Source organism: Oryx dammah, unplaced genomic scaffold (genome assembly GCF_014754425.2).
Source record: "Oryx dammah isolate SB20612 unplaced genomic scaffold, SCBI_Odam_1.1 HiC_scaffold_10, whole genome shotgun sequence".
NCBI lineage: Eukaryota > Metazoa > Chordata > Mammalia > Artiodactyla > Bovidae > Oryx > Oryx dammah.
The window spans coordinates 5807170-5835074 of record NW_024070194.1 but is presented as its reverse complement, the minus strand read 5'-3'; the positions used below and the strand labels follow the sequence as shown (position 1 = coordinate 5835074).

Here is a 27905-nt window from a genome sequence, read left to right as displayed (position 1 = left end):
TCAACGTATCTTTTCCAGCTCGGTCCTCCTGGATTCTGACCTTAACGCCCCTCTTTTCTGGCCCGCTCTGGGCCCCGCAGGGCCTCTTTTGTGGCACTGCACACAGTGTGTTGTCGTTTCCTTGCAACCTCCAGCACCTTGGCCATGTGAAGATAGGCCCCCATCTCTCTGAGGCATCCCCGAGTCCCAGCCTAACACAGACAAGTTGCTCATCAGCAAATGACCTCCTGCCCTGGTCTGGCTCGCACCCCAAGCCTTCCTTCATCCCTTACAGCCCCCGTTTTTGTTTTTGTTTTGTTTTTAATCTGGCAGCACATAGTTCTATCCATTGTGATGAGACCTATTCCTGCCTCTTTCTCCTGCTTTCTCTTTTTCACATTGCCTCATTTTTTCTCCCCTATTTCAAAATTTACATCCTCTTCCGATAGCCAAAGCATCTTTAGAAGCTGCATCAAGCATTCTGGGAATCAATTCACCAAATAAATGAAGATAGAGCAAACCAGGGGTGACCCTTCGTCCACAGGCATCCACAACCAGCTGCATGCATCACGCACACACATACACATCCCTCAGAGTCCCTTTGCCTCATTTTTCTCACTTATGTTAAAACTGCCTCACAGTATCTCAATGTCCTCCAAGTAGGTCTGTAAGCTGCTTCATTCCCTCCTTGGAGCAAAGTGAGGTTATAAATATAGGGATAAGTATTAAAATTGCAGCGTGACTCTCCTCTAGCCTGGGTCTAGGCATCCACAAGGGAGCATTATGTAGAACAGACCTAACCCAACTCTACTCCATCTCGAGGCTTTATTGTCCCTCTGTGCCCCGTTATTTGCGGTGTCCATTCTCTTGATGTGGGTTTTCGTAAGTCTCCATAAAGCCTTTTCTCCAGCAAAGCTGGGGTATAAAGTATTGAATAATAAAAGGATGAGGTGGCCAGAGCCATACAGGAACGAACAGTCTGAAGGGGTTGTTGGTTCTCACCTCTGAGGTCTCAGCCACAGCCCTTTCTCTTTCCTGGTCTTCATATTTGTGGGAACTAAGCCACAGTCCCCCAGCCGTGGTCCTTGATGTGGGCACACAGGAGAACCAACCCTCCCTCCTCCCGCCCCAGCCCAGCACCGCCCGGATTTCACACTCACCTTGGCGGCCACAGAGGAATTGGGCTTCTCCAGTAAGTCCCAGAGTTTCTTCCTCTTCTCTGCGCAGCACGTGTTATCGAACTCCTCGCCCTCCCGCTCGCGGAGAGTCTCTGCCTCGCGCTTGAGCTCCTCGTTCATCTGCTCCTTCTTCTGGTGGTAGCGGGCCTGGCAGCAGGACTCCAGGTAGATCTCGTCGATGCCCCAGTAGTCCAGCTCTTGGCTGAAGCTGAGTGCGCACATCTCCTCCATCATGTGCAGCCGCCCGGTGCGGTAAAAGTTGAGGATGGAGGTGAAGGCGCCCGGATGGCGGTCGAAGAAGTACTCGTTGTCGTCGAGGCTGTAGTCGTCGCACACCTCCAACAGCGAGTCGTGCGTGTTGCAGTCGCGGAGCTTGCCCAGCCGCGTGCGGGGCAGGCGGTCCAGGGTGCGCCAGAGCACCTCGTGTGCCAGCCCACCGACGTTGAGGCGGACGCGCCTCGAGCACGCCTTGCTGCGCACGATCTCCATGGGCTCGGGTGGCAGCGAGCTAGTGGAGCGGGAGCCATGCTTCGTCATGCCCGCCGGCATCGCTGGTCCGGCCGCCCCCGCCCCCCCTGCCCCCCCAGGCCGCTGTCACTGGACGGCGAGGCCAGCCGCCGCGGGGGAGGGGGGCAGGGAGCGCTTTGGGCTGCTGGGGGTGCAGGGGGCCGCGCGGGCGCGCGTCACGGCCGTCTTCTCACCTCCATCCCGACGGCTGCGAGGCAGAAAGCGGACGCAGGTCAGCGGACGAGGAGCTGTGCGCGGCCCCTCCCCACCTCTTCACCCCGGCCCCTGCCGGCCTTGACCTTCCCGGCGCTTAAGCGGCTCAGGGCCGCAGCCGGGCTGGGCGCTGTCCCTCCCGCCGGTGCTGAAGTCTGCCCCACCCCGTGGCTGGAGGGAGGGGCCGCTCTCCGGAGCGGGGAGAGGGCCCCCAAGAGGCGCCGGGGGGAGACCCGGGAGGCCCCACCCCGGCCTTCCACCGCCCTGGCTCTGTTCTGCCGCCTGGGGCGCTGTCCGCCCCGTCGAGTGCTGAAACTCGCTTTTCTGTGGGTCTCCCCGTCGAGGGCAGCACCTGGCCCCGCCATGCGGAGAGGAGGGCAGCTGAATGAAAAAACTTTTTTTCTTTTTTCAAAAAAATACTTATTTTTTCCTTCCCCTGCTCCGAGATAATTAGGATTTGAAGGCTGGGGCGGGGGGGAGGCGGCAGGGCGGTGGCAGGGGGGTTGCTTTTTCTAACCCTTTAAAGATTTGGGGGAATTCTGGAGCGTTTCAGGTGCCCACCTGTCGGTCCCAACAGACCGGATAGTCACGACAGCCCCACTGTCCTGGAGCGACCCCTCTCCCCAAACCACACGGGAGCACCTCTTGAGGTCTCTCCGGAGACGAGGTGAACACTGAAGACGCAAAGCCAAGCTCTGCGCGGGGTCCTGCCCCTCCCTTCGCGCCCCCTGCCCCACGGCGGGGGCTGGCGCACAAAGTCCGGGGGACCCACCTGGCCCGTCCTCCCCTAGCTCCTTCCCCGCCCCCTTCTCCTTCTCCTCCACCTCCTCCTCCTGCTCGCTCCTTTCTTGCGATGGCTTTTTATAACTCCGGGTTCTGCGCCTTTCCCGGGGCTTGGAAGGGAAGGGGTGGGGGAGGTGGGAGGCGGGGAAAGGAGCTGAATTTTCTGGCCTTTTCAAAACGAGCCCTCCTCCCTCCGCGCACTGGTGATCTCAGGGTTCCTCTGAGCCCCTAGGCATGTGAAGCTCACGCCCTACCCCCTCACCCAAGAATGAGGATCGCGCGTCTCCCCCGAGCCCCGGCTCTTGCCCCCCCCATCCCCCCCACCCCCCAGCCTGAAACCGCGGAGCCTGGGTAGACCAACAGGCCGAACCGAGACAAGCGAGCCCCTCTCCTGGGACCCCTGCGTCCCCGCCGCGCGCCGCAACACTCACCCCCAGGGTGGCCGCCTCCCAGGGCCAGGGACCGCGCATTGCCGCGGTCGCCCGGGCGCCCCCGCCCGCGGGCAGCGGCGGACCCGGGGCCGGGCTGGGCCCGGCCTACGCCGGCCGGGCAGGCGACGCGCCGAAGCTGCAGGCGCTGCGGGGCCGGAGCGCACTCTCCGAGGCTGGGGGCGCGGGCGGGCGCTGGGGCGCGCGGGCGGCAGGACTGAGGTCGGGCGGCGCCTCGCGATCCACCTCCTCCTCCTCTGCTCCCGCGGCAGCGGTGGCGGCTGCTTGGGCGAGATCAACAAGTCGGGGCTGAGCTTGGCTCCGCGCTCGCTGCGATTCTGTCCCGCACTTCTGAGTGCCCGGAGTCGGGCACCGAGGCGGGACGGCGCCACCTGCGGGTTGGAAGCGTGCGCGCCGCTTAACTCCTGCCTGCCCGGCCCGGCCGGTTGGTGAGGCTGGGGGCGGGTTAGGGATTTGGGCAATGGATGTGCCCCTAACGACTGCCTGCCTCTCAGTTCCACCTTCCTTCATCCGGTCATCAGTGTGGCTTGAGTGCCTGCTGTATGCAAGGTCCTGAGATAAGCGTCTGACATACAGCTGTAAACCAAACGCAAACATCCAGCCCTTGTGGAGCTGGTTGGAAGCAGATCAAAACCAAGAAAGTCAAAGAATATGTCAGACCGTGATAAGCGCAGAGGAAAGGGAATAGGGGATGGGGGGGGGGGGGGGGGGGGGGGGGGGAGAGGGAGTGGGGAGAATTGCAATTTTAAATAGCCCTTGGTTTCATAAGCTTCCATTCTAGGCTCTAAACTCTAATTCTAGAAATGAATTCTAGATTCTAGTGGGGGAAGGTGAGCAATGAGTATATCAACAAATAAATATCCAGTGTGGCAGCTGGTGGTAACTGCTAAGAAGAAAAATAAAGCAAGGTGATGGGAAGAGAGAGTGAGGGGTAAGCTAGCTTATAAACCTTGGTGATTCATTCATTCATGTTACTTTGGACAATTGGTTTTGAGAGCTTCTTGTGTGCCGGGTCCTATGCCAGGCTCAGCAAGGAATATATCCTTCCCCGGAGCTCCCTGTCCAGCGGGGGAGAATGGATGGATCGAATAATCTCCAGAAATGAATAAAAATGTTGAATAATTTACCTAGAGAAGTGAGCAAGGCCTCTGTAAGGATGCCACAGTTGGGCCCCCATGTTTGCTCTTTTCTTTTTTTTTCTTTTGTTTAAAGATTTTTAAAATGTGGACCATTTGAAGTCTTTATTGAATTTGTTGCAGTATTGCTTCAGCTCTATGTTTTTCGACCGTGAGGGATATGGAATCTTAGCTCCCAGGCCGCGGATGGAACCTGCACTCCCTGTACTGGAAGGCAAAGTCATAACCAGTTGACTGCCAGGGAAATCCCCATTTGTCTACTCTTTCAAATACATATCTCCTGCCTGGTAAGTAAATGGATGCTGCGGACACAGCAGTGAGCCTCTTGCGCTGGAGCAAAAACTGAACGAGCCACAGTGCCCTAAGGCACAGTCCCCCCCACCACCCCGACCCTTTCCTTCATTTCTAAAATTGAGATTCATTTCCACATAGTTGCACATAATATTATTATATATTTTAATCGGTTCATTTCTCATCGTCTCCATTATCATGATCCGTGTCCCAGATGCCACCCTCTTGTAGGCAGAGGCCACAGATGCGGTTCAACATCCTCCAGTGCCCAGGTCAGAGCCCCACAATAAAGAATTCTGCAGCCCTGAATGTCAATAGTGTCAAGGTCGATAAACCTTAGATCAATTTAATAGAAGGCAAAGGTATTTCCTAGACTGAAAATTTTATTCTCTCAGCCAGTAATTAGTGAGCACCTACTATGTTATGTGCCAGGTTAACAGGCTTCCCTGGTGGCTCAGTGGTAAGGAATCTGCCTGCCAATGCAGGAGGCATGGGTTCGATCCCTGGGTAGGGAAGATCCCCTGGAGAAAGAAATGGCAACCCACTCCAGTATTCTTGCCTGGAAAATCCCATGGACAGAGGATCCTGGCAGACTACAGTTCAAGGGGTCACAAAGAGTCAAACACAACGTAATGACTAAACAGCAACTACTCTGAACACTGGAGATACAGTGAGACTAAATCAGGCAGCCTCTATACTCACGGGTTTTTATTCTGGTGGGGGATACAGTTAATGAACAAGCGAATGAATAAGCCAGATTATTTGAATAGTGAGAAATGCCGTGAAGAAAAATAAGTGAGAGGAAGTGAGAGAGAGCATGACTGGAAGAGGCATCAGCAACTTTAGATAGGGTGATAAGGCAGGGAGGGCTTCCTGGAGGAGGTGATCTATCTAAGGTGAGAACCTGAGGGCAGGGAGAAGATAACCATGTGAAGTTCCAGGGAAGGAGGTACAGGCAGGGGAAACAGAAAGAGCAAAAGTCCTAAAGTAGAAATGAACTTGGGAAAAGAGGTTAGAGAGGTGGATGGGATCAGGCCAGGCAGATCTCTGTTGGAATTTTATTCTCAAGGTTAGGAATGAGTTCGGCTTTTTTCTTAAACGTAATGGGAAGCCATGATAGAGTTTTAAGTAGAGAAGATCCATGTGCTGCTATATATTTTGTGGTGATTCTTCTAGCTGCTGTGTGCTTTACAGAATTTGGGGGACAAAACGTAGCAGCAGGAAGACCCCTCATGAGGCTTCCACAATTGTCCAGGTCAAAGATAATGTGGTTTGGACTGGGATGGTGGCAGTGGGAATGGCTGGGCAATTTCACAGTCACACAGCTCTGACAAGGGAGAGTCCTCTGCAAGCCCAAGGCTAGATATTCCATGCCATTCAGATCCATCACTCCTGGTGGCAGGATTCCTGCAGAGTTCTTACTCTGGCTCCAGATTCAGATAAAGATATGTGTACAGTGGATCTTAGAAGCACAGATAGTACAAACAGCTCTGTAACTTTTTTTGCAAAAGTCATGTTGCTACTACTTCTTTATTCGTTTACTCAGTGCAAAGGATTAAGTGCAAACTTACTCAAGAAGAAAGTGTGGCTAGTGTCTCAGAGAGTGAGTTTTGGAGTCAGAACGACTGGTGACTGGTGCTATTTCTTGCAGAATGACCTTGGGCAAGTAGTTTAACCTCTCTGAGTCTTGATTTTTTTCTGTGTAAAATAAGGATGGAAATTATTATGAAGAATGTATAGAAAGCATGTACTCATTGCTAGCTCTCATCATCTGATAGACTATAGGTTACCCAAGGGCAGGAAGTGGTCTGTCTTGCACATCTCAACTATCAGAAAACTTAATTAACAGGATTTTAAAGAATAAGGATATTTGGTTATCTCACATAAAAATTCAGGAAGAGGGTGGGATGAACATTGATTAAACAGCTCATTATGTTATTAAGGACCTTGGCTTCTTCCATTTTTTGCTCTGCCTTATTCAACACATTGGCTTTTTGTCCCAAGCTTGTTGCCTTATAGTCACAAAATGGCTGCCACCACTCCAGGCATCAGCCTCCATAAAACCATATTCAAAAGCAGAAAGAAGGAGATGGCCAATGTGACAAAAAATATTTCTTTTATGCTTTTATCCCCCAGCAGTCTCTACCAAGTTCCATTTCATGGGTCACTTCCATACCAATCACTGTCAAAGGAAATAAGATTCACACCAGAAGCCTAGGCCAATTACTGCCTTTACAAAATTGAAGTTTATTTAACAAGGAAGAAGTGGAGATTAAAGTTGGGTAGCCAGTCAACAGTGTCTGCCACATTATTCCCAGTGCCCAGCAAATGCTAAGGACAGAGTAAATGCTCAGTAGATATTTATTGAATGAACAAATAAATCCTCTTATCGGAAGGTATATAAACACCTATGAATAATGTACATCTCTGACTCCAAACATATTCAGTCCTATTGGTGAGGATGGGAGCAAGGTACATAGGCAATAAAACTGGCAAAGAATTCTCTTATGGCCCTTTTCTCTGACTCCAGGCCTTTCATGAGCAGTCCCCCCCACCGAGATTATTCACAGTCTCAGATCAGCTGAACTGACACTTGTACATATCTTTTTAAAAGAAATGGCTAGTATGTAAGCAGTGTGCAAGTCCTCTGGGCAATCCGCTATGCCAAATAACACAGGTTATGAGCTGGTTATCTGCAGTCTTTGGTTGTGTAGCCATCACAGGGTTTTTGGTTTGTTTTTAAGTCAACATCAGAGGAGTTTACATGAAAATTTGGATTTCTGGATTCTCTTGAAAAATTAGAGGAACTGATTAACACTGGCCCAGATTCCTGTGTAACATGGCAATTACAGCTGGCACAGAGGAGTGGCTGGCCTTGAATCACACCTGTACCCTTTAGGCCGAATGTGCTCTCTACTTGGCTACAGTCCCTACCGCTCCTTAACGTTCCACACTCAAGTCACTTTTCTCATTTATGTTGCTTTCTTCATCATGCTTGTTGTGCACAAAGGCCATGGAAGTCCAAAGAAGCTGTCTTGCTGCTCTCTGTTCCCCCAGGCTCTGCAGAGTGCCCAGTTTAGAAATTTTATTTTCTGAATGAAAAGACTATACCTTATTTGAAAGCATTTGGTCTTCATTTCTTAGACTTTTCCGTCATCATGAGAAGAGAGACTATCTAGAAATGAAGCCAATGGAAGGGACTGTAGAGCCCAGAGACTGAGATACTGAGTCCTGTCAATGTCATAGAGCTCCTGGGTCCAGCCATGCTTGAAGGCAGTGCCTCTGGATTTTCCACTTATGGAAACTAGTAACTATCCCTTCTTACCTAAGCCAGACTGAGTTGTGATTTATGTCATTTAAGTTCCAAAGAGCCCAACTGATCCAATTCTCTCCACTAATCAGCAGTTTACCATCTCCTTATAATGTACTTATAGGAACCAGTGCAAAAAGAGTAATAAAACTTAGAATGCTCCACAGAGGAGACTTGCATTGAGAGTTCAAGTATAACCATCTCATTTTACAGGTCAACCAGTGAGTGGGCAGCCGAGTACCAGCACCAAGTCACAAACTACCTTCTGCTCAGACCCTCTTGGCAGACTGCCCACTGAGAGGTGTTGAGAGCTTCCCTGAGGCTGTGTGAGGTCAAGTCAGCCTAATTCATCCACGTAAATACAAGTGAATCCCCCTCTAAGCTGGGCTGGCAAGAGACATGTCCGTTTGGAGTCAGATTTTTTCTTGGACTCCAAACTACCAGGCATCACTTATTTATAACCCCACTAAGTGTCTTACTCAGGTTTCTGGGCACTTCTGGGTACAGAGCAAACTAATTAATCCCCTCCCGCCTCTGCCCATGGACCCTTAGGAAGGAATCATTGTTTTCCAAGGGTGGTTATGGGGGTACTCAAAGGCTCAAGGGAAATAACTGACATCTCTGAGTGGCTGTCACTCAGGACAACTGCTCTATGCTATGGCCTTGCCCAGATACAATTCCAGTAGCCCCAGGGATTTTTCTAGTAGCTTGGATTCTGGTCTTTTTGCCTGTTTTTCTTTTGACCCAATAATAATAATAAAATCAAATAATCATAATCATAATCATGAGTAAAATGGGGTTAATGATAGAATCTACCTCCCAGGGTTGCTGGGAGGGACTAATGAGATAAGCACATGAAGTACTTAGCACCATACATAGCACCACATGAAGTACTTAGCACCATACATAGCACCACATGAAGTACTTAGCGCCATACATAGCACTAACAAGTTCATATTAAGACGACATTAGTAACAATACTAACAAGCACAGTAACAGCAGCTAACATTAAGCAGTTAGCTGTTGGATGATCCTTGAGTGACCAGATGTTTGATTCTAGTGCCTGTTCTATGCTAGCTTGATTACCTTTATCAAGCCCTGAGTTTCTGGCCTAGGTTTCTGGAAAGCGGGTGTGCTCGGTTTTCTGATCAACCTAAACATTTTCCCATTCTTCTTTTCATCTTTTGCTCACCACCTACCCATCAACCCAACCACCCATGTGTCCACCCATATACTCAGCCACCAAACTACCCAGATATACAGCCACCCATTTATTTACTTACTTACCCATCAATCCGTGCACTCACTTGCTCACTCATCCATCTTTCTTTCATCCATGTATTCTACCCAGTATCCATCTTTCCACCCACTCATTCACTCATCTACCATTTAGCCATGCATCTACCCACCCATATAGCGTCTTTCCATCCATCTGTCATTCTACCCATTCATCCGTCCAGTCATTCACCCATCCATCCATATACCCAATCACTTAGCCACCTATTCACTCATTCATCACCATCCACTCACCCATGCCTCTACCTCATTCATCCCTACCCAATCACTCATCCAGCCCAGATATTAATGCATCTACCCACCTAGTCACCCACGAATCTATGCACTTTCTCAGACATCCCCACCATCTACCACCTACCGTTCTGAAGTGTTTACTACAGGTAATGCTCTGTGCTAAGCCATGGCCTGATCTCTTGAACTCCCTCCCTGGGAGAAAATGTGGACGACACCAGAGGGTCCTCACAGAGGGAGATTGGTAAACCTGGACGTAGTCCATGAGCTTCTTGCTGGCCTGGACTTTGCCAGAGCCACTGACTTCCATCCAGGGTCTGTGGCCAAACAATGATGAAATACAGGATGGACTGAGGCATGGCCTTCCAGCAGAGCAATTACAGGTAAACTGATACCTCTTCCCCACAGAAGAGCCTGGGAACTCCAAGATGCAATAGAAAAGGCACAAGTCAGCAAAAGGAGGAAATCAAAGCCACAGAGATCAAGAGCTAATTAACTGATTCTCCGAAGATAATATTTCATTAAATCCAGCCCTCCTGGTTTTTGGGGACTGATCTCTCTTCTACCTCTTTCCCATCGCCCTTGTCCACGCTGACCCGATCTTCTCTGTCTCCTTTCTCATCTGCCTTCCCTAGTTTTATACTTCCTTGACTCCAACCTCCCTGCTGTGACAAGGGTTGACCAGTGTGACCAATTCACTCCCCTGCTTATAATCCTTTATGAATCCTGTCTAGATAAAGGAAAAACTCTCCCAAGTTGAGAAAAAGGCTGTTCACTTACATATTAGCACATATTCCCCAAGCACCGACTAGGTGTTGAGCTTAGGTTGCATGCTGGGAATGCAGCAGTGGTGAAACCAACCCACCTTCCTGGAGCTCACATTTAAACAGGAGACATAAACAGAGAGATTTAAAAATAATCTAATATCGATACTCACTGTGAAGGAAATAAGTAAAAGTGTGAGAGTATGAATAATTGGAACCCCTGGAGTAGGAAATGGCAACTCACTCCAGTATTCTTGCCTGGAAAATTCCATGGAGCCTGGTGGGATACATTCCATGGAGTCTCAAAGAGTCAGACATGACTGAGTGACTGAGCATGCATGGAACCTTATATCGTATTGAATACTATTTTTTACAAGTGGGCTGTGAAATATTTCCCTCTTGATTATCTTAGCATGTATCCAAGAATTGTGCATGTCATGACAGTCTATCCTCATGTTCTGATTTTAATCACATCATGTCACGCTGTCTAGTTGCTCAGTCACGTCCAGCTCTTTGTGACCCCATGGTTGCATGGCTCCTGGCCCACCAGGCTCCTCTGTCCATGGGATTCTCCAGCCAAAAATACTGGAGTGGGTTGCCAGTTCTTGCCCCCAGGGAATCTTCCTGACCTAGGAATCAAACCTGGGTCCCTCACACTGCAGGCAGATACTTTACCATCTAAGCCATCAGGGAAGCCCCAAAATCAATACAATCTTCTGCCAGAACAAAATGGGCGATTGTCAGGATGGTGGTATCATTTCTGCTGAAAGGTTCATTGTTGCTTTAAAACCCTCCTTCCTTTAGAAAACATCTGCTGCTGTGCTGTGCCGAAAATGGTGATCCTCCCTGTCCTCCTTCTTGGGCTGAGCCCCAGGAAGTTTGTGCTCAGAAGTAGAGTCCTTTCCACCTCCCACCATGCAGACGGTCCAAGCAACGATTATTTATTTACAACAGCTAACACAATCGGTGGTAACGACTTCATAGGCAGCCTCTAAGTGCAGGGAAGATGAAAAATTGACTAAATTGGAGAATAAAAATGCATAGGGAATCAAAAAAAAAATAATGGGAAAGAAAGGCAGTGACTTCAGCTCAAGAAATGCCTGAGACAGTGATGATGCTGATGAGTCTTAAGTCAGTGTGATCATCAAGCCAAAAAGGTAGAAAGGAGAGCAGGTGCAAAGGCCCGGGGCAGGCTAGAGGGCTGAAGGAGATAGAAGATAGCAGCTGTGACTAGGGCAGAGTATGGGAAGGCAAGAATGGACTGAGGAGGAGTGGGAGAGAAAAAGAGAGGAGAGAAAGACCACGTAGGTGAGGGTTGTCTGGAGGTGTCTGGATTTTATTGCAATGGAGTTGATGGGTTTTAAACAAGGGAGTAACTGATCTGATATTTACCATCAGGGTGTAAAAAAGCCTCTCCTTCTCCCCACAACTTTCACTCCTTAACCCCTGGAAACTACTAACCTACCTTCTGCCATTACTGACTTACCGATTCTGGACATTTCACATACATGGAGTCATACAATGTGCACTTTTTGTGACTGGCTTCTCTTGCTAGGTATATGTTTTTTAAGATTCATCTATGTTGTACCGTGGAACAGTACATCATTTCTTTTCATTGACAATTAAGTGTTCCGTTGTATGAACATACCACATTGTGTTTATCCACTCCTCAGCTGGAGGACATTGGGGTTGTTTCCACTTTGGAGTTATTTAATGTTAACTCTTGAGTGACTGTTTCATTCTGATATGGAAGCTACTTTTGTGTGTTAGGGGTATTCAAATGTCCATTCACAGATTGTTAATGGAAGTAAATGACAAATGCATTTCTTAATGTTCTTACCTGGCAAAGTAAAACTATGGAGTCTTTCTGTTAACTTTTATGGAACAGAATCTGAAAGGTCAAAACCCTGGAGCTGCAGACTGCTGATAAAGTCAATGGCTCAGAGAAGCCAAGTGTTGTCCCTCCGGCCCTGCATGTGGCTCAGAGCAGGACTGGTAAACAAGAGAGCATAACGCAGCACTTCTCAAGCTGGGGTACAGTTCCAGCACTTCTCAAGCTGGGGTACAGTTCCCCTCCTCAGGCACATGTTGGTCTCCTGGAGAGAAGACTACATTCCCCAGTCTCCTATGCAGTAAGGAGTGTCATGCAACTAAACTCTGACCAATGAGATAGAAGCAGATTTTTCTCTTCTTTGCTCCTCTCTCCTTCCTGCTGGCTGAAATGTGGACAAAATGGCAGGAGCTCAAGCAGCCATACTGGATCCTGAGGTAGAAAGCACTGGTTACAGATGCTGGAGGGACCAAAAGAGCCTGGTGTGGAGATGCCACACTTCTGATCTCCTGTATCTGTATGAGAGAGAAAGCAATGTCTGCTGTATTCAATATAAACATCTTAATGTGTAAAGTACTGCTGTGTAACTTTCAGACGTCTGTCACAGCCCAATCCAATCCCACCAAATGTGCCTCCGTGGCCCCCCCACAGATGAGGAAACTGATATGACATTTGCCTCAGGACAGCATTTTTTCTCAAAGATCTGAGAGGAAAAAAAGCAATTTTCCCTTTTCAAGTTTTCCCAAAGCTAATTTAATTAATTTGTTCCCAGGAATTCCTTGGTGGGTCAGTGGTTAGGACTCTGCATTTCACTGCAAGGGGCAAAGGTTCAACGCCTGGTCAGGGAACTAAGATTCCATATGCCTCGAGGTGTGGCAAAAAAAAAAGAAAAACTTCTCTCCCCTTCTTTTAAGTATTAAAACAAATGCATGTATTTACATGAAGCATAGGGAACATGTGGCAAGTTTGTAAGAGACTTTCTCTGCTTGCTTTACTTTGGGTGGTGATCCTCTGCCCCAAGATCCTCTATGGACACCTGGTCCCTCCTCTGCCCTCAGGGGGATTGTTGATAGATTCTGAGCCTGGTCTCAGGAGGCAGGGAGCCTGTGACTGAATCCTGGGTCTACTACTTATTAATCACGTGATCCTGGCCAGCCACTTCACTCTCTGACCCTCAGCTTCCTCCTCTAAAATGGAGACGGTCACGTCACTTGGCGAGAGGCTGGGGGGTGTGACTTGATTCTGTCCATGAAAGGCCGTGTCCCAGAGCCAGGCACTCAGGTGCTCCATTCCCTTCCCAGGCACTAAGCTCGCCTCTCTGGACATAGTCGACTCTCAATCTGACTCACAGTCAGAGGCAGTCCACAAACAAGGATGATTTGATGTATTTCAGCACATTTCTGCTCGACAATATCATATGAAAATAGAATTCTTTATTAAAACAGCAAGGCGGAACAATCACTGCTACTCACAAAACACCATCTTTAAAAACAGCAACAAAAAACATCCAGACTAATGTCGTTGGGCCAGAAGATTCAACTCTCAGGGCCGGTTTCTCCACCCCGAGAACGGGCAGGTGGGATGTCCCCCGCTCACTGTGGGCGGGAAGCACCGGTGGGAGATGACCCAGGGTGGCCCTCGTGCTGGGCACGATGCACCCCTGTGCGGTGGGCACCTTGCTCCTCCTCCCGTCTCCTTCACCCCGTGACTGTCGAGGACCAAGTCTCAGGGCGCTGCTGGCGTGGTCGTAATGCCACTCCAACACCTGTCTGTTCCCTTTGTAACTCAGAAGAGACAGAGCTCAGGCTCTGAGCCTTGGTGACACCAGCACAGGGCCCCCTCCCCAGCAGATTCATCTCTCACAGTCACTTTCTATTTTTGGCAGCAAGTGATACATGTTGTCAGTTACCGGCAGTGGGAAAGAAGCTCCCTTTTTGAACAAATTTAAGTTTTAAAAAATGAGACCATTTAAAGGAAATAAACTGGTAAGCAACAATACAAAATACAGCACAAAATAATAATCATGACGTGGTACAGAAACACTCCATCAGGTCAGTGTCCGGGTACTTCCGACCTCGGCATTTTCAGAAAGGAAAAAAGAAAAAAGATGAAGACAAAGGTGGGTTCAAAGCACTTTCTCTCAAGCTGTACTTGATCTCCGATACCAGCTGGGGCTGCCTGGTGGGAGAATTGTCTCTTCCTAATGATTGTGGCTCCAAGGAGGTGTCCCCTTTAAAGGGAACGGGCTCTTTTTTGAACATGGGTGAGATCTAGTATCAGCGACAAAGCAGCCCTAATGTGGAAGGGGATAATCAGAGGGCTTTTCCCCCCGAGCCCATCAGGGTAGAAGCCATGCGCCAGAGATCTTCCCGGAGCTATTTCTGCCGGCCTCCTTCCTTCCCTTCCAAGTCAGGATAAGGCAGCCGGGGGTTGCCATGGAAACCGGCTCCTCCTCCCACAGGAGACTGCCAGCTCCGATTCCCTGCAGAGTTAAGAAGCAGGCGGCAGCAGGGGTCACCCAGGCGTGAAGATGGGTTTCCCTAGGGATATCCTGCCTCCTGCCAATCACAGACTGTCTGGGAATCCTGGGGCCGCCTGGAGGCTGGGGGCCAGGGAAGCCCCCAAGCCCTGGTGCCTCTCTGATAAGAGACCCCAGAACATTCAGAGATTTCAGGTCTTCTCTTATCCCTCCAGCGAAAGCTAAAGAAACCTAGTTATGTATGTGTATGTGTGTCTGCATCTCATGAGATGCATCCACCCATGGGTGCCTCTGGCTCTGTCTGCTGTCTGATGCCAAACAGAACTGCCCCTTCACTACCCCTCTGAGCTCAAGGAGCAGAGCTGCCCATCTAGCATTTGCTGCTGGGAGACTAAGTCTGTTTGTGAAATTCTATCAGCTTGTAAGCTGTGCAAGTCACTTCACCTTTCTGAAGCCATTTCCTCATCTATAAAGAGTGTGTAACCATCCTCTCTTCCCAGAGATGCCGTCAAAATAGAAGCTGGTCCTGTCACAGGCATTTAGAGGGTCTTCAATAAGCAGGACCTAATATTAACAAGAATACTTATCATCCTAATAACGGCTTCCAGGTAATTTTTCTCTTTGATCTGTTTTTTTTTTTTTCTCCCTAAATGCAAAGGCAAGTTGTCGTCACTGATCTGTTTGATCAAAGGGTGGCACACCCAGGATAGGAAGGACCGTTGGTCTGAGAGACAATCCATCAGCAGGACCCTACACCTCCTACAATACCACCTCCAAAAGTAGGAACAGGGTTCTCAAACCGGTGCCTTCAGGGGACAGGAGGTACTGTGGATGGAAAAGCAGAAGTAGAACAGCCAGAGCACATGGGCTCCAGATAAGGGAGACAGCTGCTACTCGGCTCTGGCTAACGGTGGCCTTTGGGAACACAGGCCCAGTATGGACAGATCTTTCAAGCCTTCAAGAGAAGTTGGACATTTTCAATCAACTCTTCCAAAGATGACAAAGTGACATTACCGTATTTTCTATAAATGTGGGCCAAATGAAACAGGCCTGCAGTCTAGATGGGGCCCAGAGCTGGAGCTCCTGAGCTAGAATGGAGGAAACCAAGGTCTCCTCTTGTTTGGCTCCACCAGCCCCAGGAGTTCTGGCTGCTTGCTTTCACAGGGGCCACCCAGTCTGGGCTGTGTCCTGCTAATTCCCTGCCTGAGTCCCAGCGCTGGGAGAGCCCATCCCATGTGGAGCCCGGAACTCTTAATGCTGAGAAGCCTGCTCCTCAGAGCCCTGCATCCAGAGGCCACCCCCAGCCTGTGGAAGCCCCAGCCTCAGGAAACCCTCCTGCGTTTTCTCAAGGATCGGTGTAAACGGAGAGATGGAGGAGGTGTCCAGTGAAGGGGACACCCAGGAAAGTGGATATGCTAAGATACTCTTTGGCTTTAGGTAGTTTAATAACAGTTCAGGGACAGTTTATATCAACAGATGTACTGCTAGGCCCTGAATGGCCTTTTTATGGCCAGCGTCTGCTTTGACTCATTATGACCTGGACCACACCCAGGGCATTGGATGGCAATCCCTTAGGGGTTGGGGACAGAGCAGTTAGGAGGTCTCTTAGTTTGCCCTGTCTGCTGCAGCTTTAGGTGGCATAATATAAAGAATCCACTTGCCAATGCTAGCGATCCAAGAGATGCATGTTCGATCCCTAGGTTGGGAAGATCCCTTGGAGCAGGAAATGGCAACCCACTTCAGTATTCTTGCCTGGAACATTTCCGTGGACAGAGGAGCCTGGCAAACTACAGTCCATGGGGCCACAAAGAATCAGACACGACTGAGTGACTGAGCACAGGCACCCGTAGCTTTAGCGGATTTCATAACGGTGGGAGGAGCTGGGAGCAGAGAGAGTCTCATGTTGGAACTTTGCCGCAGATGATCTGTGCAGCTTTTGGTGTCTTTTCTTCACTCTCCTTCTCCCCCACCCGCCTCCACCACCCCCAGGCACAGTCTTCTGAAAAACAGCAGGGAAGGGGTAATGCTGGAACCATTGGATGTTCAAAGCCCGGCACCCGGGCTGAATGCAGGCACAGGAAGTTGGGTGATGGGGTAGGCTGGGCGTGTGGAGCTCACGGCCGGATGCGGTAGCGGACGGGCACATCGTGTTCCGGCTGCATCAGCCCGAAGCCGTACCTGCTGAGGTCAAACTCGGGGATGTCCACGTCCGGGGTGATCAGCTCCAGGTCAAACTGCGTCAGCACAAGGAACACGAATCTGGAGAAGAGGCAGTGTCAGAGGCATGAAGAGGGAAAGACTTCCGTTCAAAGTCAGGCAGGAAAACAAGGGCTTCCTCCTGGTCTGACCCCAGGTCTCACTCTGGGAAAACTGGGAAAGGAGGGTAAGCAAGCAGAGCACAAAGGCCACACGCTTCTGAGTCCTGGCTGACAGGCTGTGGGCAGGCATGACGTGTGTCAATTCCAACCAAAGCATTTCAGAGCCAGTGCCTGCTCTCCGGCTCTCCTGGCTGCCTGGGCTTCATGTGGAGATGATGGGGTTGGAAGACGGGAAGAATCTGGCCCGAGTCCCTGCATGGAGGGGAAGAGCAAACCCCCAAACCCACAGCTGACACTGGATGAGTGGGAACCAAACCTGTACAAGCTTGGGGGTCGACTTGGGTGTCATTTGCCACAGCAGCAAAACTGAGCTTCTCCTGGTTAATACGGACACTGACCCTTCCTGATTCTTCCCACCATCCTCAGACCAGGCCCCAGCAAACTCCTGGAACCCCAACTGTCTACCCTGGTCTGGGCTGCTGCTAAACCACAGCTGCCTTCGTGAGATCAGAAGTGGGCACCCCTCCTCCAGACAGCCGTGGGCACGCTGGGAGAGCAGGACGCACACTAGGCACAGCCATCGCCTGGACGCTGTCCTGACAAGTACACGAACCGTGTGATGATGCCATCGGTGGGCCCGTAAAAGGGGTGGCAGCCCAACCCCCTGCAGTGTGAACTGGTTCCACCAGCCGGATTGTACCTCTGCCTGTGTTAGTTAAGCTCAGCCTGATCCTCTATTCCTCTGGGCCCTACCATCACCCCGCCCCCACTGCCACCCAGGTGCCCAATGCTGGCACAACACACAGCAGGGAAGACCCTTTCATCTGACTAGACGAGTGCAAAAGAGGGAAGATGAGGACAGAGCAAAGTCAGCGGTCTGGGCAAGGGAGCTGGGTGCAGACTCGGGCTCTGCCTCTTAAGGGCATGTGACTTCTGTCGGGTTTCTTCCCCACCCTGGGCCTCAGTTTCCCCGTCAAAGAGGGTCAAAGGGGTGGGCTGTGTTCCTTCCAGCTCTGAAGCTGCAGGGTGGTAGAGGATGAGTTTATACCAGTGTGTTGGGGGGTCTGTACCCACACCCAGATTTGGAGCCTGGCACCTTCATTCACCAGGTGCCTGACCGTGAGGAATGCTTTGACCTGTGGAGTCAGTTATCATGACGATGAACTGAGACAAAAATAACAGATTAGCTAACTTATTGGACTCTGTGTGCCAGACACTTTGCTAAGCATTTCGTATCCGTTATCTCTTTCATCTGTCCAAAAACTTCCTGGAGTAGGAACTACAGTCAGTTCTGCTGTAACACTTGTTTTGAACACGAGAATTTGTGCCAGTGGGATTTACCCATCAGGGTGCAAACGAAGCATAACACAAATTTCACGTCTGCCTGTGGTCACTTCGTCTGCAAGAAACACTAAGAGAATGAAAAACTGCACCCAGCTGAATGAAGCTGAGCAGGAATTCACAAAATGCACACACCTAAACTCTGTCCCCTAGCTACCTCAGTACACCAGGTGGGTGGTGAGTCACACCATTCCCATCAGGCATCCAACCCCCTCCCAGGCTTTAGTGTGACTCAACGCTCCATCCAATGCCCACTTCCATGGCAAACGTGAGGTCACTGCCAAAGTAAAGCACCGTATTTATTGTACCACTTAGGTGTTTCTATTTATTCCATTTAACATGTGTAAACCTGTGGTAGGGCCCTAAAGTAAATCCTAAAGAAAATCAACCCTGAATATTCATTGGAAGACTGATGCTGAAGCTGAAACTCTAATACTTTGGCCACCTGATGTGAAGAACTGACTCACTTGGAAAAGACCCTGATGTTGGGAAAGATTGAAGGCAGGAGGAGAAGAGGACGGCAGAGGATGAGATGGCTGGATGGCATCACCAACACGCTGGACATGAGTCTGAGTAGGTTCCAGGAGTTGGTGATGGACAGGGGGAGGCCTGGCGTGCTGCAGTCCACGGGGTCGCAAAGAGTCACACGACTGAGCGACTGAACAACAACAATAAACTTGTGCTACCGTATTTTCCAGGGTGCGTTCTCTTTCTGCGACATTGATGAAGTTTCTGAGTGCTGGGCCCCGGCCCTATCTCCACCACAGCCCTGTGGTTTTTATTGTGTGGTTTCTCACAGCGCAGGGATTTTCAAGAATGCACTGGAAGTTTTAGAGTGGAACCAACTGTGAATGATCTCCATTTACTGCTGCAAAAACTGAGGCCAAAGGTTAATGGAATGTGCCCATTCACTAGCATAATGCCTGCACATAAAAGTTGTAATAGTAGTAATTACAATCATAACTTGTATTAAAAGCCTACAATGAGCCAGGCAGTGGCTGAAGTACCCAGAAAGGTCCCATTTACTCATCCTGACACCTTTGGGATGTAAGATGATCAGTACCCCTATTTTACAGTTGCGGGAACAGAGGCAGAGGTTACCCAGCTAAACAGAAGGACAGGCGGATGTCATACCCCTGGTTTGTTATCTGAGGGCCAAAGCGCACGGGGCCCGTGGCTCCACGTGCCCGGTACTCACTGCTTGATGCTGTTGACGGCGTAACCCCTCCCCAGGCACTGATTATGCCCTGCTCCCCACGGCAGGCTGTAGTTCTTCAGTCGCTTTCCATCTTTGTAAAAGTCTTTCTTCTCTGACCCATCAGGGTTCAGGAATCGGTTGTATTTAAATACCTGAAACAGGAAGAAGGTCCCTTTCTAACTCCATCCCCAAAACAGGGATGTATGGAGAAAAATGTCTGAAGATGTTTATCACAGTCTTGTTTATAAGAAAGAAACAGTGGACACAATGTAAAGCTCAACTGATGGGGACTGGCTAAAAATGGTGGCAGCTAATGATAAGGCTGAGCTTAGTCTGTGTGTGCTGACATTGGAAAGAACTTTCAAGACTCGTTGTTGGGTGAAAAAACAAAGTGTCAGAATATTGTGTGATTCTGTCACTATACAAACACATACTTATTCACATGAGTGTGAGAATGTTGTGTGTCTATAAAAAGACATAAATATCTAAAGGACATGCTCCCAACCACAGTTAGGGAACCCTGAGGAACTGGAGAGGAAGGGGAATGAAGACAGATTTTTATTTGTGAATATATGTATGTCTATATTTCTGTCTTAAAGTATATATCATTTTAAACATAAAACAATTTAAAATAAATGAAATTAAAATGATTTTTTACAAAAGAGAATGCCAGTTTCCTCTGGTTACATTGTAGAGTGGTAACGTAAAGAGTGTATTTGAGCACGAGGCTTTTTGGACAGAGTAGGTGGAAGGATAGGTGACTGGACCAGTGGACAGACAGATGGGAGAGTGAGTTGATGATTGCTGCATGGATGGATGGATGGTGGATGGATGCATGCATGGATGGATGGTGGATGGATGTATACATGGATGGATGCATGCATGGATGGATGGTGGATGGATGCATGCATGGATGGATGGATGCAGGGATGGATGGTGGATGGATGCATGCAGGGATGGATGGATGCAGGGATGAATGGATGCAGGGATGGAGGGATGGATGGATGGATAGGTGGTGGGTGCATGCATGTATAGTACAGAACACGGCACACAGTAAACATCCCCAACTGTTAGAAATCGTGAAAGTTTGCCACATTTCGAAATCTAGGGAGATGGAAGAGCGTTGAGAAGCTAACGTTATAAGATGCTAAAAATAGGAAAAATTGCTCAGCTGGCTCTTGCAAGGTGCTTAGTGTGTACCAGGTGCTGTGAAGATCTTTCTTAACATAATCACATGTAATCTTCCTGACAACCCTATGGCAGTAGATGCTATTACGAGGTCCATTTCATAGGTGAGGAAATAGACACACAGAGGTGACAGTAATCTGGGTCAGGATTCACGGCAAATAAAGAGCCCAACGGGCTGCCACTGAACGTGAATCCACTCATTCATTTCCTCCCACGACCCCTGGTGTGCCTTTTACCTCTGGGTCTGTGTAGATCTCCGGGTCCTTCTGGGGACTCAGGAAGGGAAAGAGGAGGAGGCGGTCCCCACGTCGCAGGCTGAATTCCCGCCCATCCGCCATGGGCAAGGCCAGGTCGGCCACGACTTCGCGGGTGATGAAGGGCGCGGCGGTGAGCCTGAGGCTCTCACTCAGCACGCTGTCTGCATGGGGCAGGTTCAAGGCGGGAGCGGTCAGCGGCGTCCCCTCCACCACTGAAATGCCACCCCCTGGCCCTCATCTGACAGAGGCAGGTGCAGAGATAGAGAGGGTGCATGGCTCTCCCGCCATCACAAAGCCAGGCCAAAACCAGCCGCGTGATGAGAGAGAGGCATTTGCCGCAGAAACCTCGGACATGAAGTTCTGGGTCTGATCCTAAAAGAAGCTGCGTGGGAAGGTGGGAGCCAGGCCGATATCAGAGAGGGCTGGAGAGACAGCAGGGTTTGGCTATGTCTGCCTGCCCAACAGACGGCCTCCTTCCGGAAACAGTTCCCTGTTTTCTTCCGGGGACCACCCCGTTACCGCCCTCCGGGATTGGGCTGCGCATTCCACACCCAACACCTGGGATTGCACTGCGACTGGCTAATCAGAGCAGCCCAACCCTCCGAACCTCATGATTGGCTCCGGATGGGCACATGACCTGAAAAGAGCCAATGAAAGCCATTCCTGGGACTCTGGCTAGGAACGTGGCAAGGACGCACACCCTCCCCGGGCAGGCAACCCGGCGCCACTGGTGGCCGTCTTGCCAGCTCGAGACTGGAGCGGAAAATGGAGCTGAGGACGGAGAGAGACTGAGACCCGAGGGTGTCGTTAAACCACCTGGATCTACCTGGGCCTGGAGCTAGTCCCTCTAGACTTTTTAGTTACCTGCCCCCAATGAAATCTCTTTACTGCTTCAGCCCCTTTAAGTTAGGTTTTCTGCCATCTGCAACCAAAACCCTCCCACTAGACCATGAGACTCAGGTAGTGAAGACACCAGGTCTGTGAAGATAGAAGGCCCAGGGCAGGGGCCTTAGGTCAGAGGAACTGATGGGAACCCATGATGGGGAGGAAGGGCTTGGGGGGTTGCCCATGACGCCCAGGTCTTTAGGGCTCTCTTGGAGGGTGTCTCACCCAGTACAGGCATGCTGTCCAAAACTTTCTGCGGGAGGCCGGTCATCTGTGAAATGGGCTGCTCTGCTCCCAAGAAGACAGTTTCTAGCTCTCCACGGACGGCGGCCAGGGCCTCAGGGTTCTTGAGGAGAAAGAGCAGGAGCCAGAAGGCGGCAGGACCCATGTTCCCCTGCAATAAGAAGAAGCCCCAGAGGGCAAAGCTGGGGTGAGAGTTGATTGGTCTGTGCCATGGACACAGCCCTGGCCCAGGTACAGGGGTTGGGAAGCCTGGGTTCCCACTCCACCCCCCTCATGACCCCCATCTACCTTCAGCTCAGGACATGGCTCAAACATGCTCTGCGGTTTTGGCATAGCCCCGTGCCTACTTCAAGGCCATTCTTGGTGTCCCGGACCTTGAGCAAAATGACTGTGCTGAGGTCACACAGGTAATCTCTGGAGCTAATCAGTGAACTATTCACAGTGATTTCAGTGAATCTCTATAGCTAACCAGACCACCTGACCTGCCTCGTGAGAAATCTGTATGCAGGTCAGGAAGCAACAGTTAGAACCGGACATGGAACAACAGACTGGTTCCAAATTGAGAAGGGAGTACATCAAGGCTGTATATTGTCACCCTGCTTATTTAACTTACATGCAGAGTACAGCATGAGAAATTTTGCACTGGATAAACACAAGGGGGAATCAAGATTGCTGGGAGAACTATCAATAACCTCAGATAGGCAGATTACACCACCATTATGGCAGAAAGGGAAGAAGAACTAAAGCGCCTCTTGATGAAAGTGAACGAAGGGAGTGAAAAAATCGCTTAAAACTCAACTTTCAAAAAACTAAGATCATGGAATCCAGTCTTATCACTTCATGGCAAATAGGGAAACAATGGAAACAGTGACAGACTTTATTTTGGGGGGCTCCAAAATCACTGCAGATGGTGACTGCAGCCATGAAATTAAAAGATGCTTGCTCCCTGGAAGAAAAGCTATGACCAACGTAGACAGCATCTCAAAAAGCAGAAACGTAACTTTGCTGACAAAAGTCCATCTAGTCCAAGCTATGGTTTTTCCAGTAGTCATGTATGGATGTGAGAGTTGGACTATAAAGAAAGCTAAGCACCTAAATCAAATCCCTTATGATTATACAGTGGAAGTGAGAAATAGATTTAAGGGCCTAGATCTGATAGATAGAGTGCCTGATGAACTATGGAATGAGGTTCGTGAAATTGTACAGGAGACAGGGATCAAGACCATCCCCATGGAAAAGAAATGCAAAAAAGCAAAATGGCTGCCTGGGGAGGCCTTACAAATAGCTGTGAAAAGAAGAGAGGCGAAAAGTAAAGGAGAAAAGCAAAGATATAAGCATCTGAATGCAGAGTTCCAAAGAATAGCAAGGAGAGATAAGAAAGCCTTCCTCAGCGATCAATGCAAAGAAATAGAGGAAAACAACAGAATGGGAAAGACTAGAGATCTCTTCAAGAAAATTAGAGATACCAAGGGAACATTTCATGCAAAGATGGGCTCGATAAAGGACAGAAATGGTATGGACCTAACAAGCAGAAGATATTAAGAAGAGGTGGCAAGAATACACAGAAGAACTGTACAAAAAAGATCTTCACGACCCAGATAATCATGATGATGTGATCACTAATCTAGAGCCAGACATCTTGGAATGTGAAGTCAAGTGGGCCTTAGAAAGCATCACTGCAAACAAAGCTAGTGGAGGTGATGGAATTCCAGTTGAGCTGTTTCAAATCCTAAAAGATGATGCTGTGAAAGTGCTGCACTCAATATGCCAGCAAATTTGGAAAACTCAGCAGTGGCCACAGGACTGGAAAAGGTCAGTTTTCATTCCAATCCCAAAGAAAGGCAATGCCAAAGAATGCTCAAACTACCGCACAATTGCACTCCTCTCACATGCTAGTAAAGTAATGCTCAAAATTCTCCAAGCCAGGCTTCAGCAATAGGTGAACCGTGAACTCCCTGATGTTCAAGCTGGTTTTAAAAAAGGCAGAGGAACCAGAGATCAAATTGCCAACATCCGCTGGATCATGGAAAAAGCAAGAGAGTTCCAGAAAAACATCTATTTCTGCTTTATTGACTATGCCAAAGCCTTTGACTGTGTGGATCACAATAAACTGTGGAAAATTCTGAAGGAGATGGGAATACCAGACCACCTGACCTGCCTCTTGAGAAATCTGTATGCAGGTCAGGAGGCAACGTTAGAACTGGACATGGAACAACAGACTGGTTCCAAATAGGAAAAGGAGTATGTCAAGGCTGTATATTGTCACCCTGCTTATTTAACTTCTATGCAGAGTACATCATGAGAAACACTGGACTGGAAGAAACACAAGCTGGAATCAAGATTGCTGGGAGAAATATCAATAACCTCAGATATGCAGATGACGCCACCCTTATGGCAGAAAGTGAAGAGGAGCTAAAAAGCCTCTTGATGAAAGTGAAAGAGGAGAGCGAAAAAGTTGGCTTAAAGCTCAACATTCAGAAAACGAAGATCATGGCATCCGGTCCCATCATTTCATGGGAAATAGCTGGGGAAACAGTGGAAACAGTGTCAGACTTTATTTTGGGGGGCTCCAAAATCACTGCAGATGGTGACTGCAGCCATGAAATTAAAAGACACTTACTCCTTGGAAGAAAAGCTATGACCAACCTAGATAGCATATTCAAAAGCAGAGACACTACTTTGCCGACTAAGGTCCGTCTAGTCAAGGCTATGGTTTTTCCTGTGGTCATGTATGGATGTGAGAGTTGGACTGTGAAGAAGGCTGAGCACCGAAGAATTGATGCTTTTGAACTGTGGTGTTGGAGAAGACTCTTGAGAGTCCCTTGGACTGCAAGGAGATCCAACCAGTCCATTCTGAAGGAGATCAACCCTGGGATTTCTTTGGAAGGAATGATGCTGAAGCTGAAACTCCAGCTCTTTGGCCACCTCATGCGAAGAGTTGACTCATTGGAAAAGACTCTGATGCTGGGAGGGATTGGGGGCAGGAGGAGAAGGGGACGACAGAGGATGAGATGGCTGGATGGCATCACGGACTTGATGGACATGAGTCTGAGTGAACTCCGGGAGATGGTAATGAACAGGGATGCCTGGCGTGCTGCGATTCATGGAGTCGCAAAGAGTCGGACACGACTGATTGACTGAACTGAACTGAACTGAAGCACCAAAGAACTGATGCTTTTGAACTATGGTGTTGGAGAAGACTCTTGAGAATCCCTTGGACTGCAAGGAGATCCAAGCAGTCCATCCTAAAGGAAATCAGTCCTGAATATTCATTGGAAGGACTGATGCTGAAGCTGAAACTCCAATACTTTGGCCACCTGATGTGAAGAAGGGACTTGCTGGAAAAGACCCTGATGCTGGGAAAGACTGAAGGCAGGAGAAGGGGACAACAGAAAATGAGATGATTGGATGGCATCGCTGACTTGATGGACATGAGTTTGAGCAAGGTCCGGGAGTTGGTGATGGACAGGGCAGCCTGGCTTGCTGCAGTCCGTGGGGTCGCAAAGAGTCGGGCACGACTGAGCGACTGAACTGAAAGGAACGGAATCAGTGAAAATGTTGGTAATAAGAACACAGTGTATCAATTATGATTTCTGTTGGGACTTCCCTGGCAGGCCAGCAGTTAAGATTCCACCTTCCAATGGGTTTGATCCCTGGTCAGGAAGCTAAGATTCTACATGCCTTGCCAGCAAAGGCCAAAACATAAAACAGAAGCAATATTGTAATAAATTTAAGAAAAGATTTTAAAAACAAAGATCATTGTTAAATCTGAGGATGGATGCATCCTTAGCCCCAATTCGCCATGCTTCCGTACATCCATGCCTCTTACCATGTGACTCTGTACTTCCTCCCATTAAAGGGGTAGGATGCACTTCCTGGCCCCGTGGATTCGGGCTTAGCCATGTGATGTGTTTTGGCCAACAGAATGAGGTAGAACTGACTGAACACAGGCATTAAGAGACCTTGTGCATTTCCACTTGCCTGGCGAGCTACCTGATCCCAAGAGGAGGCCAAGAAACACGGAGCAGAGCTGAGCTATCCAGTTGAGCCCAGTCTAGACCAGCTGACTCCTAGCAGCCCCACAGACTGGTGAGTTAAATAAACACTCATCAGGGCATGCCACTGAGTTTTTGTGGTCAGTTGTCATGCAACAATAGGGAACTGGTACAATATCTGAATGTTTGCTTTCAAATATTTGAGTATCATATGTGGATATAGCAAAGCAGCAATAACCAATGGTGACTGTGAAAGCTATTTGTTTCCCGAACAAAAATTATGTAAAACTTCTCAGGAGTTAGGTAATTAGGAAAATGGATAAAAACGTCTTGCTCCAAGACTGCATCCTTGGCTGAGTAACACTCAGGTATTCAGCATGTGGCTAAATATGTATGGGGTACCCTTAAATGAACTCCAGACATGGCTGGAATACAAATTAACCTTGATTCGGAGGAAGATTTTCATCTACCATAAATGACTCTCCTATCCAATCTTCATAATGGAATATTAAGTAGTCATCAAACGTCATGTTTACCCAGCAATTCTATTACAGACACAACTGCACGTGGACAAAAGGACATTTGCACAAGGATATTTATCACAGTGCTGATGTAACAGCAAAAGACTGGGAGCAACCTCAATATCTAGCAACAGGAGATCAGTGAGGTCACCCTGGTCCATCCATAGCATGATGATACCGGAAGTGGTTAGAAAGGAACTGACTGTGCATTCAAATGTGTGACTAGAGCCAAGATGCACCGAAGCAAGCTGCAGGGTGGGGCTCAGTGTGCTACCACTTGTGTGTATTTAAAGAGGGACATATACATATGAAGAGCACAGACCAGCTCTGGAAAGACTCTAGAACCTGGCAGCTGAGGTTGCCTCTAGGACAGAAGCTGGGAGGGGCATCAGTGACAGCGGGATGGATTTTCTTTCTCTTGAATTTCTCGTGAATTCAGAGGTGCCAGGTTCCCTCGTCCAGTAGGCACCGGTATCACCCCACCTTTAACTGAAAAGGAAATCTAAGCACAACCAAGTCCTGCCCACTGCCCAGCATATAGTAGGGGCTCAATGATATTTGTTGAATAAATTATTTGTGTCCCTTTGGGCTGGGGACCTCCAAGGAAGCCTGGAAGTGGGCTGGGAGAGCCCTGGACCAGGACCAAGTCCAGGCAGAATTGTGCAAATCCCGGCTGCCCACTTCCTGTGACTCTGTACAAGCCCCTCCCCTCTCTGGGTTTCAGAACCTCCCTCTTGGTAAAATGGGAGTAAAAACACACTCACTCCTGGGGTGGCTACAGGAGTATAAAGGATTCCCTCCTCAGGCTGAGCTCAGAAATGGTCTCTCCCTCTCACCAGCCCCTCCCTCAGGCTGAGAACCCATGGGGGCCCTGGACTCTCTCTGAGGTTTCCTCCAGCACCTCAGGTCCAGCTGAGACAAGCCAGGTCACTTGCTGTCCATCACTTGAACAGCCGGTGGAATACAGGCGATAAATAATTCAGCTCTGGGTTAACTCAGTGCCAAGGCCCTGTTATCTTGTCCAGATGGTCAGATGGGGGCCACTGCTCATTAATTACAACACAGAACTGGGAAAGGAGGGTGCTCAGTCAACTCTGCTTTCAGGAGGAAGCTGTGGAGAGTCAGCGAGGTGACAAAGACTGCCTTCTACCCAGCTGCACAGAGGTGTGAGTGTGCGCGGGTCTGATCACACAACCTTGAGACCACTACCCTGGACGTTGAGTGTTCTCCCCTGGCGCTTTGCCTCAGCTCACCCAGGAGGACGCTTCTGGTCTCATCTCATTCCTGCCCACAGCAAAGTCCACCTCCCAGCAGCATCCAGAAAACAGCATCCAGAACAGCATCCGAGCTCTCTTCTACCTTTTCTGTGAACGTCACCCGGGAGCTGACCTCCAGGGGGCGCTCCCTGGGGGCCAGACCCGGTGCGCGGTGACTCACGTGCGCCACCTTGTGGCCTCCTCACCGCACTGTCCGTCAACAGGAGCGGGGTTGGCCTGCAGCCCTGCCTGCCCC

General features: G+C 49.3%; 2 protein-coding genes across 4 annotated transcripts in view; both read right to left on the bottom strand.

The window, feature by feature from the left end:
* KCNB1 (potassium voltage-gated channel subfamily B member 1) overlaps positions 1-1706 on the bottom strand; it is a 112144-nt gene extending 110438 nt beyond the window's left edge. The window contains exon 1 of the mRNA XM_040248158.1: positions 1140-1706. Within this exon, the coding sequence (XP_040104092.1) occupies positions 1140-1706 (567 nt within the window). The remainder of the gene's footprint in view (positions 1-1139) is intronic.
* An 11675-nt stretch (positions 1707-13381) lies between these two features.
* PTGIS (prostaglandin I2 synthase) overlaps positions 13382-27905 on the bottom strand; it is a 67207-nt gene continuing 52683 nt past the window's right edge. For all 3 annotated transcript variants that reach the window (XM_040248173.1, XM_040248174.1, XM_040248172.1), the window contains 4 exons: positions 21860-22028; positions 20729-20910; positions 19305-19456; positions 13382-16706 (listed from right to left, as the gene is read on the bottom strand). In XM_040248173.1, coding sequence (XP_040104107.1) covers positions 16562-16706; positions 19305-19456; positions 20729-20910; positions 21860-22028 — 648 coding nt within the window. In that variant the 3' untranslated portion in view covers positions 13382-16561. The remainder of the gene's footprint in view (positions 16707-19304; positions 19457-20728; positions 20911-21859; positions 22029-27905) is intronic.